General features: G+C 41.5%; 2 protein-coding genes across 2 annotated transcripts in view; one reads left to right on the top strand and one right to left on the bottom strand.

Moving 5' to 3' along the window:
• The window catches only part of tpm4b (tropomyosin 4b), a 75,355-nt gene extending 66,075 nt beyond the window's left edge, over window positions 1-9,280 (bottom strand). Inside the window, exon 1 of the mRNA XM_020591628.1 lies at window positions 8,748-9,280. The gene's annotated coding sequence lies outside the window, so the exon portion shown is untranslated. The remainder of the gene's footprint in view (window positions 1-8,747) is intronic.
• A 2,673-nt stretch (window positions 9,281-11,953) lies between these two features.
• klf2b (Kruppel like factor 2b) lies at window positions 11,954-14,342 on the top strand. Its single transcript, XM_020591486.1, has 3 exons — window positions 11,954-12,289; window positions 12,596-13,508; window positions 13,641-14,342. The coding sequence occupies exons 1-3, from the start codon at window positions 12,218-12,220 to the stop codon at window positions 13,814-13,816; spliced, it is 1,161 nt and encodes a 386-aa protein (XP_020447142.1). The 5' UTR covers window positions 11,954-12,217; the 3' UTR covers window positions 13,817-14,342.
• The last annotated feature ends 968 nt before the right edge of the window (window positions 14,343-15,310 follow it).

Below are 15,310 nucleotides of genomic sequence, written 5' to 3'. Positions count from 1 at the left end.
ATTCCCCCAGAGGAGCTGGAGGAAGTGTCTGGAGAGAGGGAAGTCTGGGCATCTTTGCTTAGACTGCTGCCCCCGCGACCCGGTCCCGGATAAGCGGAGGAAAATGGATGGATGGATGGATTCCCAAACAGACCTGACCCTACCTTGACATACTGTATCTAAAAAATATGCAGTGAAGCCTGAGTTAGACCTGCATGCTAATTATACAGTTCTGATGTCAGATGGTGTCATCTGCCTATATTTCAACTGTGCTACTAGTTTTGCCTTAACTTATCTGCTGATATGAACTAACCCCCATCTTTTTTCATCCCCCAAAAAGCCCATAAATTACAGTCTGATCAATGGTGTCCCCTGTTCAGGAAATGAGTTAGGAGGCACAGATGATACAAGCGATAGAAGTTCAGTAAAGAGCAGTGCAGACAAGAGAGGAGTTGGAAGTCAACCTGTCAGATGAGGCCCCCGAGCTATTACAGCAGGTTAATTATACCTTAGCTGAAGTGTTAAATAGATCAGTAACCTGTGCTTTGGTGCTGTTTATTTAAGCCAGGTGTAGTAAGCAAATAAATTAGATATGTGGCTTCAAAAGTAATCTGACTTGCTTTTGGGGAAGATTTCAAAGCTGTCTTCTGACTCTTAAGTTGGGTGCTGTGTGGGTATTTTCAGCTCTGCTATAGCGGTAAAACACTAGCATATTCAAAATAGATGGAAATCCTCCAACTGTAAACGACTTTGTACAGATTGTAAATCAGGTTACATCAGTGGATAGCACATAGCCACAAAACACACTGCTGAAAGTTAAAGAGGAAACCGAAATGTGGCTCAGCTAACCACTCTCTCCGTTGAGGTAGCACACTTCACACATGACAAACTGAATATTTTGCATTGGTGTGGATTCATTCTGTGCATCGTGGACCCACCTGGTTAGCTGACAAAACCACACTAGAAACACCAATTCCTGTCAGCAGGCTAAGAGTGAAAGAAGGACACATCAAAATCTGACTCCTGCGCGTGCCAACTGGTCGATACACACCGGATCTCGTTTGTTTGTCAACCACAGGTTGTTATCTTCTCTGCTTTTTTGCAACCAAACCCAAAAATCTAAATTACTCAGTTGTAGATACACCCTCAGCACCTGAACACTCCCTTTAACTGTTCTAACTGTCCAAAAGAATATAGTGACATAGCATTTACTGCATCCAGAAATCACTTAATCATCTTTATTTTTTTCAAGCTGAATCCCACATTGTAGCCCTGATTTTAAATAAGTATCCATCAAATGAGCAATATATTACACTGTGTAAGCCAAACATAAGTAATACTGAGTATACTACACTAGATACCATCCATCAGCATCTTTCTCACTCCTCACCCCTTTCAAAAACAGCAGTGTTTTATGGCAGTTTGACTCTGGGTTACTGTCCCCTTTAAGATAGCATCTGTAATGTGCCGCCGAACCTGCCTGACCCCCTCAGTGCCACAGCCTAATGACTTATTGACTGACTGAGTGCTGGATTGCTTGCAGGCAAACCCATGATGCCTCCTGGCATTGAGACATGGAGAAGAACAGACTTCACCTGTGTGTATTTGTTGTATTTACTCTCACCAAGGCAGCTGCCACAGCAGATATTTGGAAAAGATTTTTAAATCTGGGAAGGTAGTTACACTTTAAGTAATGTGCAAAGTGAATGTAGGAATATAATGGAACTACAGAAGTCTTTCTGTAATATTGTTTTCTTGGCCTCTACTTGATAAAACTCTCATTATCTGATCAATTAAAGAGTTTTTGACAACTTTAATTTGTAAATTGATCATATATTTTATATTTTTTTATTAATCGAGTACTCCAGCAATTTATTATTCAACAGTTTATTATTAAGCCCCAGTAGACAGAGGGTGCTTTGTCTGATCGGGGCCTTAGGATTCACAGGAGAACAGTTCAAACTAAAGCAACAGAGGCAGAGGTCTGTCTCTAGTATGGTTAAGCTCCAAAAACACTGGACCCTACATTTCCCATAATGCAGCCAGACAGTGCCTTTCATCAGATCCTTCTGAATGCCCTCTTCTTTCAAACCCCATGCTTGCAGTTTGCACTCTATAATCTTGGCTTTCAGTTTGCAATTATCTTCATGTATTGGAGGAAAGAATCTTAAGTCACATTAGCGAATGTCCTTGTAGGTGGCTCTGAGGGAGGAGATGCACTGTGGTCCACAGAAGACTGGATTTGATTAATTCAGTTAGCCTAAGTTTTTGTGTATCCGTTGATCATATTTTTATTTTAATTGTCTAATCTTGCAAAATTACAGTGTTCATACAGTTGCTTGTTTACACACAATAGCTGCAGTGTTTTTAGTGGCCTCCACTGTCATTGTGGAAAAAAGTCACCTGTCTCATGTGGTGTTGATATAAAAAGTGTCTGCACATAATCTTGTTCCGTATATTAATTATTAAAAAATGCAATGAAAAGAGTCTAGCGTGAACTCTGCACTGCACTTTTCCTGCCTTAAGTTAAGAGGGAAATCCTCCCAGTCTTCTAGTTTGTAACACAGACGTTGTGTTGCAAGGGGAGATGATTCATAAACCAACTCTCTCCACAGCCACAGTAGACTTTCAACAGCTGTTTTAACAATATATTTATGACAAATAAACTGAACTTCATGTGTAAAATCAGTGAAGTGCTTCTTTAGAAAATACTGAAGATCAACACACGAGTCTTTGAAATACTTTGTAACTCAAGGCCCTGACCCTGAGTTGAAAAACTCTCCTAATACACATTAACACTACGTTCACACTGCAGGCTGAAGTGACTCAAATCCGATCCTTTTGCCCAAATGTGACCCATATCCGATTTCCTTATGACAGTGTGAACAGCACAAATCCAATTTTTTCAAATCCGGCCCAGGCCACTTTCATATGTGGTCCTAAATCGGATACATATCCGATGTTTTGCAATGCGACTTCAGTCTGAACGGCCAGGTCGCATTTCATGCGATTTTTATGTCATTGAAATGCGACAGATGTCACAATTCTGCGCTGGAGGAGGCAAGCCCATAAGCCATATTTGTGCTCTCCTCCTTCTTGATGTTCTTCTTATTATTATTTCTTTATTTCGATTGCACATTAACTGGTACATCGCTACGCACATGCTATCATGAGCCGCATCCATTTTTATTTCCTCAAACACAGTACGCTGCGTCTCACGTCATGTCCTCTTCTGCGCATGCAGGTCACCTCAGGACCGTATACTGTTCACACATGAGACAGATGGCAGTCGCATTTAAATGACAGTGTGAACAACAGCGCAAAAAAATCGAATTTCGGCAAAAAATCCAATCTGAGCATTAAGACCTGCAGTGTGAATGTAGTCTTAGTCACCTAGTCCTGCTGTAACCTTGTCACATTTGATGCTAGACTACTACACTCACTGAAAGAGACACATCCTGACCTTTTGACCCTTGTACATGACACTTCATCTGCCATTGCCTCCCAATGGATTTCGACAACAATGATTTCCACTCATTACATGGTTCCATTCATTTCACCATCATATTCTCACTCATTTCCTAAACAACTCACCAATAAGTTCTTGACTGTTTGCTTTCAGCGTCATACATTTAGCAAAACACAACACCATTCACGAGTACAGGCTCAATATCCACTCTCTGAAAGAGCAGGATTTTGTGAAAGCAGACAAGTGTACTCAAGGAATCGTAACCAGGTGTGGAGGAGGAAATACCTGGAGCATTCCTTGCTGCAGGAATGTTTTTATTAGGCTTTTTACAAATGTCGCCATTTCGAGGTGTGTACACTATAAAGAGCACTGCAGGCTAGATCACTCAATCAAGCAGAGTATGGTTTCAATAGGGAAACTGTGTCGAAGACCAGGTCATGCTATTTGTACAGCTGGCATAGTTTAGTTTGGCATGTTCAAATGTGCAGATTTGAGACTGTGGTACCTACACTGAGGAAAAACACAGACCTCCCCCAGCTTTCAGCACAGATAAACTCTACTTTATACAGTGTCATCATACTCATTCGAATCATCATCAGCTAGCTGTTTCCTGTTTCCAGTGGTAAGCTAAATGCCTGTAGCTACATATTCAGTCTATAAACATCAGAGTGGTATCAGTCTATCACAGCAAGAAAGTCAGTGAGCCTGTTAGCTGGGTCAACCTGACCAGCTTCATGACTGTAAGTAGCCAGTTTTCTTACCTTAGCACAAATACTGGAAAGAGGGGAGCAAAGTTAGCCTGGCTCTCTCCTGTAAAATCATAACTTGTCTTTGTACATACCCTTCAGTTTTTATATTAAGATAAAACAAACAAGATTTAATGTGTTAATTAGTTAGCTTCAGAGCTTTTGGTGGGCAGATTTTGTTTTGTTTCAGCAGAGACAGACCAAGCTGACATGAAAGAACCAGCAACAATGAAGGCCGACTGTTGCGTGGCTTCACGTCTCCTCATGTCGCCTTTTTTCCGAGCCAGTCAGGTTGAAAAAGTGGCACTTGAATATACCGCATAGACTACAGCCAATGGCCAACTAGCACATACGTTCGGCCCCTGCATGAGAGAAATAGCACCCCCTACCATGAGGTGGTGGTATCTATATACACCATTCGGAAAGAGAAAGAAGAAGAGCTAGACTGCAGATATACAAGCTGTAAACAAAGCAGCTCTCGTTCACCACAGCTACTGTTTATAGGTGCTTCTAATCCAGAATATGTCTGATAAGAAGTTGCAAATGGCACTGCCATTCTTTGCCCTTGGTCTATTGGTTGTGGAAGAAGAAAGGAGGTCATGGACATGAAAAACAAGGAGAAACCGCACTAAATGGGTGTCATGAATACTACAATGACAGGCTGAAGTGACTTTCCTGAACCGTTTCTCTTCTTGTGCTTTGATTCGCTAAGCTCAAAAGCCAATCAGAGTGGTCTCTCTCGCCAACCAGGTCTACCGCCAATTCAACATGGCGAATCAGCCAAAAAGCCACCAGCAGGGTCTGACTAGTGTCAGTGTTGCAGGACACACCGCGTAAACGAGGGCGACAGACAGTCACCGACGGCCCACCAGTGGCTGATGGCTGACCGTCGGCTTGGTATGTCACGGGTCTTGCCTTGGAAAGACTGACTGATAACTGTTTCACCTGTTTCCAACCTTTGTGCTAAGCTAATGGCTATATTTAGTGTACAATGTACAATGATAGTGGTGTAGATCTTCTCTAACTTATAAATTATGTGTCCAATGATGAACATGCTGAAAATGTACCAGAGCTTTCAGAGTGGTCCACAAGACCCTGAGAGCCTGTCCATTCTCATTTATCAAATAAAAAGCACCTTTCTTCGCACTTTAGAGAGAAAAAAAAAACTACATTTTCGCAGCCAGTGAAGCCATGTGAGTGCTGCAGACCAGTGGGACCAGTATGATTCCTGGTGTTAACAGCTAATAAATTGTGCCCCATCCCCCAGTGCTCTACTGCCTCAATTATATCCACATGTAGCTATTATTTCTGCCATGTTAGCCGGAGTGAGCTGCATATTTTTAAAAGGTGGTTTTCCATAACATTTGCTGAAAGTTGTATTGGTTGTCGAAACACATGTTTGGGTTCTGTGTAAGCCAGACGCTGGCTGTTTTAATGCAGAGGTGCTGTGGAATGCACACAAGATATCAGTAAGTGCTCTTTGTTTTCAGAAGTCTCACCTCAGTAATGTGTGTAGAGATGTTAAATAGGTTTATTACCTGGACAGAGTGATGAATCTAAATTCAGATTTAATTTTTTTCTCAGTTACTATATCAACACTTTTACCATTAGCTTCTGACAATACAACTGACATGGCCTTTATTAAGCATGCCTAGCTAAATCTAATAAAGTCTAATACAACAGTCCCGCAATAAATCCTTCCATGAAGGTTTTAATATTTATCTTTTGTTGAAACTGTTTCAGAGAGGAATCAGAACCTTGTAGCTTGTGGTGCAGTTGAACTGAGGTGTTTCTAATATTATGTCTACCCTTAATTATATAAATTACTTGTACAAAATTTTAGAAATGCCTCCTAGAATTTGATTTAGTTGTAACCAAGACATCTGCACCTTTTATCACAATGATATAAGTAGATATAATACATTTTAATAATATTCTTGTGATTGAATTCCTCTTTAAAATCAAGTTTTTCTATACTGTAAGAAGACCCTATAGAAAATTACAAAATAAAAGTATCTGAAATATTGAAGTTATGTTTGCCTGAGTGGTAAAAATTGGAAGGAAGTGAACTGGTCTCTCCATGTTCTCCAGTATCAGCTGGATTACTTTTACATCTTACCAAGGTAAACAATCAGGCAGTGTCATATAACACATTATTCAAATGAGCGCAGTGCAATTAACAACTGTATATACTGTAGCAGCTCCGTTTCTTTCTTTATCAGTGAAACTGTTCTTTAGTTATGTTAATTCACTAAAGAGACCCTGTCGAATGCTCCCAGCGGGTATAATTGCATGTTAAGAACTATCTGTTCTGTCCCCTTTGTAAAGTGTTCCTGAAAATGCAGCAGGACTACAGCCAACTCTTTGAATGTCATTCTTTTGACGCATGCCAACCTTTTCTTAACATTTCGCTCCACCCCTTGTTCCCCCCTCTTTTTCCAAAGGGGGGGATGGAGAGCCTCAATGCTATCATTCTTTGATTCTGTTTGAATCTGGCCACGTGTGAGCAGGAAAAGGAGCCAAATGTGCTTCCTGAGTGGTCCAGGGGGGAAACGCTGTAATAAGCAAGGGCGGGTGGTTAAAAATAACCGGGCTATATAAGCCTGAAGCAGGATCCCAATCATTCTCAAACTCTCACTGACTCTCAGTCAGTCAGGATGTCCCATGCAGGCCGAGCGCTAACTCTTACACTTACACACTGTTTTTCCATGGAAGTTAGTGAAGTATGCCACATGAAACAGAGGTGATGTGTCCAAATCCTCACCGCAGTGGCGGAACACTAACAGACCTGACACAGACATGATGCACACTTGTACCCATGTCACAGCTCAGTAAAAACTTGTGAGTGACAACACAAGGTTTCAGAGTGGAGAATATGAGACATACAATGAGCCATAGAACTCGCTCGTTGTGCCAATATTTGGAAGCAAATACAAAATATAAAGATGTTCACTACTATATTGTTAATACTAAGATGTGCTGTTTGTATTCTGTCAAAAAGTGGAGCATGTACAGTACATTTCTTTTATGAATGTGCAAGTGAAAGCATGCTGTGTAAGAACATTGATGATACTGCTTCATAAGACTTTTGTACTTTTTCTCAGTATTGTCTTGTTTTGCTTTGTTGTACTTATTTCTAAGAAAGCCACTTTCATGCTTCGGTTGGTTTTATGTCTGGGTGTAGTGAGAATGGAAAGTTCTGTTTGTCAATAGGTTGCATATTTTTTTCCTCATTTACAGAACTGATATAGGATTTATTTTGAAATATGATAAGTCATAAAAAAGAAAATGATACAGAATTTAAAAAAAAAAACAGAAGAATGCTAAAAATTGTCACCATTACTGTTAAAGTTATCCAGGGCAAGGTTTTAGTAAGAAAAAGCAGATTAAGAGAGAATATTTTAAATAATTAGACAGTGGTGCAAATGGTGCATCAGCTTCATGACATGTTGATAATGGACAGATAAGTCCGCAGCATCAACAGCCCGAGCTTTACAATTGTGAAATAACACATTACCCAATGGTAAAGCTATTGTGTAAATCTCAATTCAGGGAAAGATTTTCAGAGGCTTCTGGAGAAGCATTGCTCATCTACATTCAGCACAAGACTTCAGTGGTTCCTCTTCTGCAAGGAAAGTCAAAAATACAGCGGACATGGGGCTGCATGTAATTGGACTAAGGGACATAAAGTCAGGAATCTGAGGAGGAGGACACCAAGCCCCAACCAGCTCTAAGGTGTTTGTCCTATGTTTGACCTCAATGTAGAGGGGTTTTGTTACAAATCTCTAACTGAAACCGCCACTGAGAAATCTTTTTATGTGGGCTGCCGCAGTCAGATGAGTGTCCCACCCATCATATGTGAAGCCAAGTTCATTCGCCTAGTTTGCCCAAATGAAATTCTCTGGTTGGGTACGTATGCTTCTCCACAGGAAGTGACATATCAGAATGAAATATAAACCTGTCTCTTAAACGTCAAGCAAATTAGTGAGGGTTCCCTCCGGGAAAACACTAGACCTGTCAACGACACTTTTTGCCTTTCTCATGCCTTTGCTGCACTTCACAGCGAAGATGATGCTGTCCACAGTTTCAGGTACTCAAGTGCAAATGTTTCAGTCTTTGCTGGCTGGCATTTGACTCCACCAGATGCACAACTGTCTACTAAAGTCTCTTTACAGTTCTATAGAGAATCGCCTGTTAATCAGGTCTAGTGACATCATGACAATTAACTGTGTGTGCAAAAATTGTAGTAAACATCTGTGACAATCTGTCATAGGCCCCTGGGCTTGGTCTGTCTGTCTGTCATTTTCCACCATCACCACAAGCAACCCATTTATCACTGCTAAGTCAACTCTCACCACAGCAAACGAACTGTACATTGATTCACTTCATTTACACTTCATCACATCTTTCCAATAACACAAACGTCTCTCCAACAGCACAGCAAACACTATGAGTAGGCTACAACAGGCCACACCACAGGCTCTGTAAACTGTAAAGAGCCTACAATATATCAATGCCAAGATAACGAGCATTAAATTTAAACACTGACTTACCAAGGCAGGTGGGTCAGCAGGTGTTTTGACGAGTCTCCAGATCTACTTTGACCCAGTAGCTACAAACAGCGCCGTCAATGAGATCCCCTGTTTAGCTGGGTCAGTGCTGTACGGATCATTGCACCTGTGTCTTGCTAGGGTACAATCACTGTCATCTTCGGTCTCTCCAGTTTCATTGTCCTGTGTCTTAACCAGCAGGTGACACTACTGTGGATGTACTTTTTTTAAGTTGTTTCTGAATTAGTGTCTGACCCTGGTAGCATCACTATCTGGTCCTCGTCACAGTTGCTTAACGTCTTCTTAGCTAATGACCGCCAAGTGAAGCACCATGCTAACATTAGCATTAGCCGCACAAGAGCTGTGTACTAATTTCAGCCAGTCGCAGGACTCGCACCTGTCGCTTTGTCGGTTTAAGCCTATTTGTAAATCCAGTTAACTCCGGTAAATTTTAAATTTTGTCTTGGTTTTGCTTCTCTTTTTATTGCTGAGCCCTTTTCACCACTTCTGTGGTGTCTCCTACATTCCGCCATGGTTGTTTACATTTTTTCCTCAGACCAACAGGTGACACTAAACTGACCAATCAGTGTCAACGGATATCGTCACTGGCAGAAAACTGACCAATTAATCAGTGCACATGAATAATAACATTACACATATATACTATATATTATATTATGTTCGGGACAATTGACTTTAAAGGGAGAGCCAGGCTGGGTGTTTTTGTCTTTCCGGGCTTTATACTATGAAAGCTGTCTCCTGGCTGTAGCTTTTTACTGAATATGAGATGTGAGAGTGGTATTAAACTTTCTGTCTAACACTCAGCATAAAGTGGAATAGGTGTAGTTCCCAAAATGTTCCTTTAAGAATGACAAGAGTATTTTGTAAGGATAACCATGTTGTCTGTATTGAAGCCACACAACCACTGATATTCAACAGGTGAGAAGAGCCAAGACAGTCTCCAAAGAGTGACACGTTACAAAAGAAGTTGTTAGAATTTTTTTAATTAGCACAGGAGAACAGTTTTTGTAAGTAGCCTAAATTATGTGATATTACTGTAACTACTAAGTGGTCAGCAGTTAAGTTCTTTAAATTTGAACTTTGGAGTATTACAAAATGTTAAAGGTAACTAAGTAACAGGGGAAGTGAGAGTGATCTGACTTTCACTAGTAGCAACGAGGAGAAGATGACTGCAGCACAGATCACAGGTCAGAGTCAATGGTCAGGGGTTGCTGAACTGCTGCCACTAAAAACACACTTCCTCTCTGGCCTTACTGGACTTCTGCTCTATGACGCACTTTCCACTGAACACAGCAGAGAGCAGGGATCAGGATGTGGAAACTCACAAGTGCACCAGCTGCACTGACAACTGGGTTTACTGGTGATGGTGGACATGACAGCTTGATGAGAGGTGATGTGTCTGTGACAAAATGCTGAACTCAGTTGTTCTGCTTGTTCAGATCATCACGTACTTACCTTTAGTTTTTTGGGGGGGGGTCCTTTTCTCCCTCTCGGGTTAAATGATCAGTTGTACAGCACATAGTGGGTTTATCAGTGGTGGAAAGTGATTAAGTACATTTAAGTTCTGAGCTACTTTTGCACTTCACGTTTTGCTATTCTATACTTCAACTTCACTATATTTCACAGGGAATTATGGAATTATTGTGCTTTATAAACCTTTGCAACTATGTGATAGATATAGTTACTTTTTACTTTACCTCTGTCATCGTTTGAGCTTCACAACCAGTTTGTTTGCAGGTGAATATATCACTAATAATAATCCAGTTGTAGATGATATAACATTTTAAAGTCTATTCTGTCTGCACAATGAGTATACTTCAAGTAAAGTTAGCTGATAATACAAACTCAAGTAAACTACTGAATTTAAGGCTTTTATTAACTGAGTATTTAAATTGTGGTTTTGTGCTTGCACTTAAATAACCTGAATATTTCTCCCATCACTGCTGATGTAAATGAGAATCAATCAAACTGAAATCAAGGTACATGTGTAGACCTATAATTGACTGTAGTCCTATAGATAAAAATGTATTATATAGTTTGGATTTTGTACTTAACTATGTGTTTTATTGCTTATTTTTGATGGAAGTGATATGTAAAATTGTGCAAAGCTTAGATATCAAAATTCAAGCTTACATGAGTGATGTTACATCAAGAAAGAATGCTTTAAAATCTATTTATGGTTTTAAAGAGTAGAATTGGTCTAATGGCCTCCGTAGCCAGAATCCTGCAGAGAAAACAATAATCTGACCGTCTTCACATGAGAAACCAGATCCCTCATAAACAACAAGCAGACAAGAGTTGTGATGTAAATTTGACCCCAGTCGACCCCGTCATTTACACCTGAAAGAAACGTAACCTTAAATCACGTTTACATCAGGAGCTGTTAGAGAGTTAAAAAAGCCGTGAAACCCGTTTCAGACGATCCTGGCGCCTGTTTTGACAAGCCTGCTGGGAAAGAACAAAACCATCCTCCATGGAGCCGAGAGCAAGAGACACCAAACAGGTGGAGGCAGCAACATACGGACAACAGAAGATATATTTACCTTTTACAGTAGCATTATTTTGAACTCACGCATTGCTCCTGTACAAAAGGTTGCATAAGCACCAAGTTAAAAGCTTGAAGGGAACGCGTAAGGACTGAAAGAGTTTTTGTCATTACATTGGAGAGAAGCGGAAATTAAACCTGGTGCAAGGCAGAAAACGATTTGAGTTCTGAACTTAACTGATGCAAACATGTGGAAGAATTAAAGCGAATGTTTTGTAATGTTAGATGCGTGTACCACAAGTTTAAAAAGTTTTTTTAAGTTCATTCCATTCCCTTCAAGGTTTTAACTCACTACTCTGAGTCCAATTACTGCTAATCAGTATCTTCTTTGTGTTGGGATGATTGACAGAAGTACATGAAGTACTGACAGCTTTAATATTAAGTTGTTGGTGCGGCTTGGCCTCCAGCATTTTCTCTCATTAGTCTTGTTGTTTTTGTGTGCGTGTGTGTGTGTGTGTGTTTTGTTTTCAGCATATTACGTAAGTATCAAAGGTTGCTATATTGCTGTGTGTTTGTACTTTGCCTGTAACTTTTTTCCAACTCCAGCTCGGCAGGATTGGCTTGCCGAGTCCCAGCGTCAGCCTGTGGGGGCGGGCCATACTTTATAGGTTCCTCTGCGCTGCCCTGCCTGTCATACAGCACATTGAACATTCTGCCTGCAGGAGCTGCTTTTTAAAGTGCTAAATTTACCAAGCTCTACGTTGTTTCCTGAGCTCTCACAATTGGCCAGGCGCACTCGGGTTAGTGAGTTATAAGGTTAGAGCACCTCCTTCCACGTTTAAACTTGTTCATGTCTTTGGAGCACAGCTGCGGAGAGGCGACAGTGAAATTAGCGCACACACTCTGGCGCGACTGCCGCTTAACACAACGCAACTTTGACAAGAGATAGCTCTTATTTCAGCAAACCATGGCCTTATCCGGAGTGATGCTACCGTCATTTTCGACATTCTCGATCCAAAGAGAAAAAACCTGGGACAACGTAAGTTAATAATCTTTCATTAAAATATGTTATGTGCGATTTTAATGATTTTGGTTATGTGCCACTTAGTTTCACCAGTTTTGAGTAGGACGGCAAAATTAATATTTTGCAAAGCTTTTGGAAACATGCTTTAGGAAATGTATAAATACTTATCAATAACTTTCCATCTAAGTTTAAAAGACTCTGTATTAAGCTCGCTGACCTGTCCGGCTGGATTTCTTCTCTAGAGTAACAAAAAGTAGCCTGTTTTATTTTAGCTTCAGCATTTTATTTATCTTATGTAACCATATCGCTTCATTCTTTCAGAGATGGAAAGGAGAGATGGACAAACCAGTCCCCACCAGTTGCTCCATGCTTGAAATGGTACATAACCTGGACAATCACAGCAAAAAGGACGACGAGGATCTGAGTAATTATTTGGATCTGGATTTTATTCTCGCCAACACAACTGGCTCAGACAGCGCCGCGGAATATGTGGGCACAGTTGATCCCAGCATGTACACAACGGGAAACTCAATGCCCTCCTACCCAGCAGACGACCACCGCTCCCCGCCGCCCCCGTACGGCGCCAGCCTCATGACTGAGCTGCTCCGCTCCGAAGGAACCAACAGCTATGGCATTACGCGCAACCCCAGCATTCAGGGGAGATTTTATGTCAACACTGCGCCTTTCCCCCGCTCGGACAACATCAAAGTGGAGCCACCCATGGACAGTTACGGCCCCGTTTTGGGCATGGTGCCTCAGAGCTGCAGCAAAATCAAGCAAGAAGGGAACGTTTCGTGCATGATGTCCTTCGAGCAACCCCGGGTGGCCATCTCTCCCCGAGCAGCCAGCAACATGACACCGCCTCTCAGCCCCGATGACCAGGGTGCTTCGGACTGCCAGGCACAGCTGTGCCAGCCTATGAGCTTCCCACAGAAGTATCATGCACCGGCGGCTTTCTCGCACCACCCTCAGGTTCCACAGATGCAGATGCCCTATCACGCTCCGCACGCTCCCTTTGGCATGTACGATGAAGGTCTCAGCTTGCAGCCAGGTGCTCAGAGGGTGATGCTCACACCGCCTTCATCTCCCCTCGAGTTGCTTGAGTCCAAACCCAAGAGAGGGCGACGCACATGGCCACGAAAGCGCACAGCGACGCACACATGCACCTTCGCTGGCTGCGGAAAAACATACACCAAGAGTTCACATCTGAAGGCACATCTCCGAACTCACACCGGTAAGTTTGAGCTAATATCTATCATGATAAATGAGACCCTTTCTCTGCGCAGTTTCACGGGGCAGCACGGTGCTCCAAAGCACATTTCCCATTTCAGCACAGGCTAACTGTTTCTCATTTTTGTCCACGCAGGCGAGAAGCCATACCACTGCAGCTGGGAAGGCTGTGGGTGGAAATTCGCCCGCTCCGATGAGCTGACCCGTCATTTCCGCAAACACACCGGACACAGGCCCTTCCAGTGCCACCTGTGTGAGCGCGCCTTCTCCAGGTCTGACCACCTGGCACTTCACATGAAGAGACACATGTGAAGCCCTCATAAGGACTTGGGGATCAGGGGGGGTTGTGCTGTTTTTATTGTGACGTATTTTTATTTAAAATGTTCAACACATGACCAAAGTCTTTTTATATAATATTGGATTTAAAAAGTTTGTGTTATTATCCTTAATAACGTAGCTGGTACTACTTTCTTTCAGTAGAGGCTTTAGAAAAGCTGCGTTTCCTTTTAAGTAACAGACCAAGAAAGGGCTGGCCCTGTATATACTAGTCTTCTACAGAACTGGAGTGTTTGACACAAGTGCCTTGCTATGGCCGTGCTACTGTAAAACTTTTAGTGACACAATATGGCCAGAAACTAGTTCATGTTCATGCTGACAGGAGTCAAGTGTGCATAAAAATCCAAAATGTGCCCAAAGACAATGTTTCTTTTAAACTGCCTTGAAGTCTGAATGGCCCAAGCTGTTCCTTATAACTGCCTCTTCTCGTGTGAACCTCTCTGATTCAGTCCACTCGTCACTATCAGGGCTTGATGCCTTGTGCATTATTTTTTACTTAAATTTATACATGTATATGAATTTTATACTGTATATGTGTATTTATTGTAAATATTAAAAACAATGAAACTGAACGTTTGACTGGGGAACTCCTTTTCATGCATGCTTAGTCATGGTCGATACACCTTGTTCACACGTTGAGTTTAATGAACCACATCCAACAAGAGTTTTCACACTGTGCTTACAAAGCGCTACAGCAGGTGCAGCAAACCTGCAGACCATCAGATCAGTGACTCTAAATGGGTTATACATGTTGCCATTGTATAGCCACTTTACTTTTAAAACATGAGCACTTGATTTCAACTGTGATGTTTTGCAGCTGCAAGACAGAGAAGGCAGCCGCTTGTGGGCTAAGCCTATAAATACAAACACACCATTTCCATAATTACAGAGTGAACCAGGAGCCGTCTGGACAGAGGGGCACAGCAAACCCTCATCAGGGAGCCCTTAGACTCCCTTTCTGATGGGCAGAAATTATAGTAGGACATCAAAGGGCCTTAATACTACAATTACACAGAGTCACTCTGCACTACAGTTTCAAAGTATCTGAGTCTGTGCATATTATGTCTGTGTGGTGTCAGTGACTATTTGTTTCACCCACATCAAAAGGTGGACATATGAATACAGATGGCATTTTTTAATAGGAGCAAACCACTATTAAACATTTTTCCTTATTTATGAAGCAAATTATTCTCCTGGTTGGTCCACAGATGTACATCTACTGTATAGCATTTCATTTGTAACAATAACATGTACCTTCAGAAGGTGACTTGGTTGTATTGTTGCTAGAATTGATCAGATATAAAAAAAAGAGGAAGTATACACTAGGTCAAAAATATCTGCAATGGTAGATGCAAATGTATCACTCTCATTTCACTTTTTTTGTTCCAATATCAAAGCAGAACTCCAAGATATAGAAACAATCCTTATTAAATACATCGCAACAAAATTCTGTACTGTCTTTACAAGGAA

This window comes from Monopterus albus, unplaced genomic scaffold, assembly GCF_001952655.1.
Source record: "Monopterus albus unplaced genomic scaffold, M_albus_1.0 scaffold14.1, whole genome shotgun sequence".
Classification (NCBI taxonomy): domain Eukaryota; kingdom Metazoa; phylum Chordata; class Actinopteri; order Synbranchiformes; family Synbranchidae; genus Monopterus; species Monopterus albus.
The sequence above is the reverse complement of the archived record's forward strand: the minus strand, read 5'-3'. Positions and strand labels throughout refer to the sequence as shown.

Coding starts and splice junctions, on each gene's coding strand:
- klf2b (XM_020591486.1), top strand. CDS start 12,218: ATGGCCTTATCCGGAGTGATGCTACCGTCATTTTCGACATTCTCGATC. Junction 12,290..12,595: donor GAGAAAAAACCTGGGACAAC/GTAAGTTAATAA, acceptor TCATTCTTTCAG/AGATGGAAAGGAGAGATGGA. Junction 13,509..13,640: donor ACATCTCCGAACTCACACCG/GTAAGTTTGAGC, acceptor TTGTCCACGCAG/GCGAGAAGCCATACCACTGC.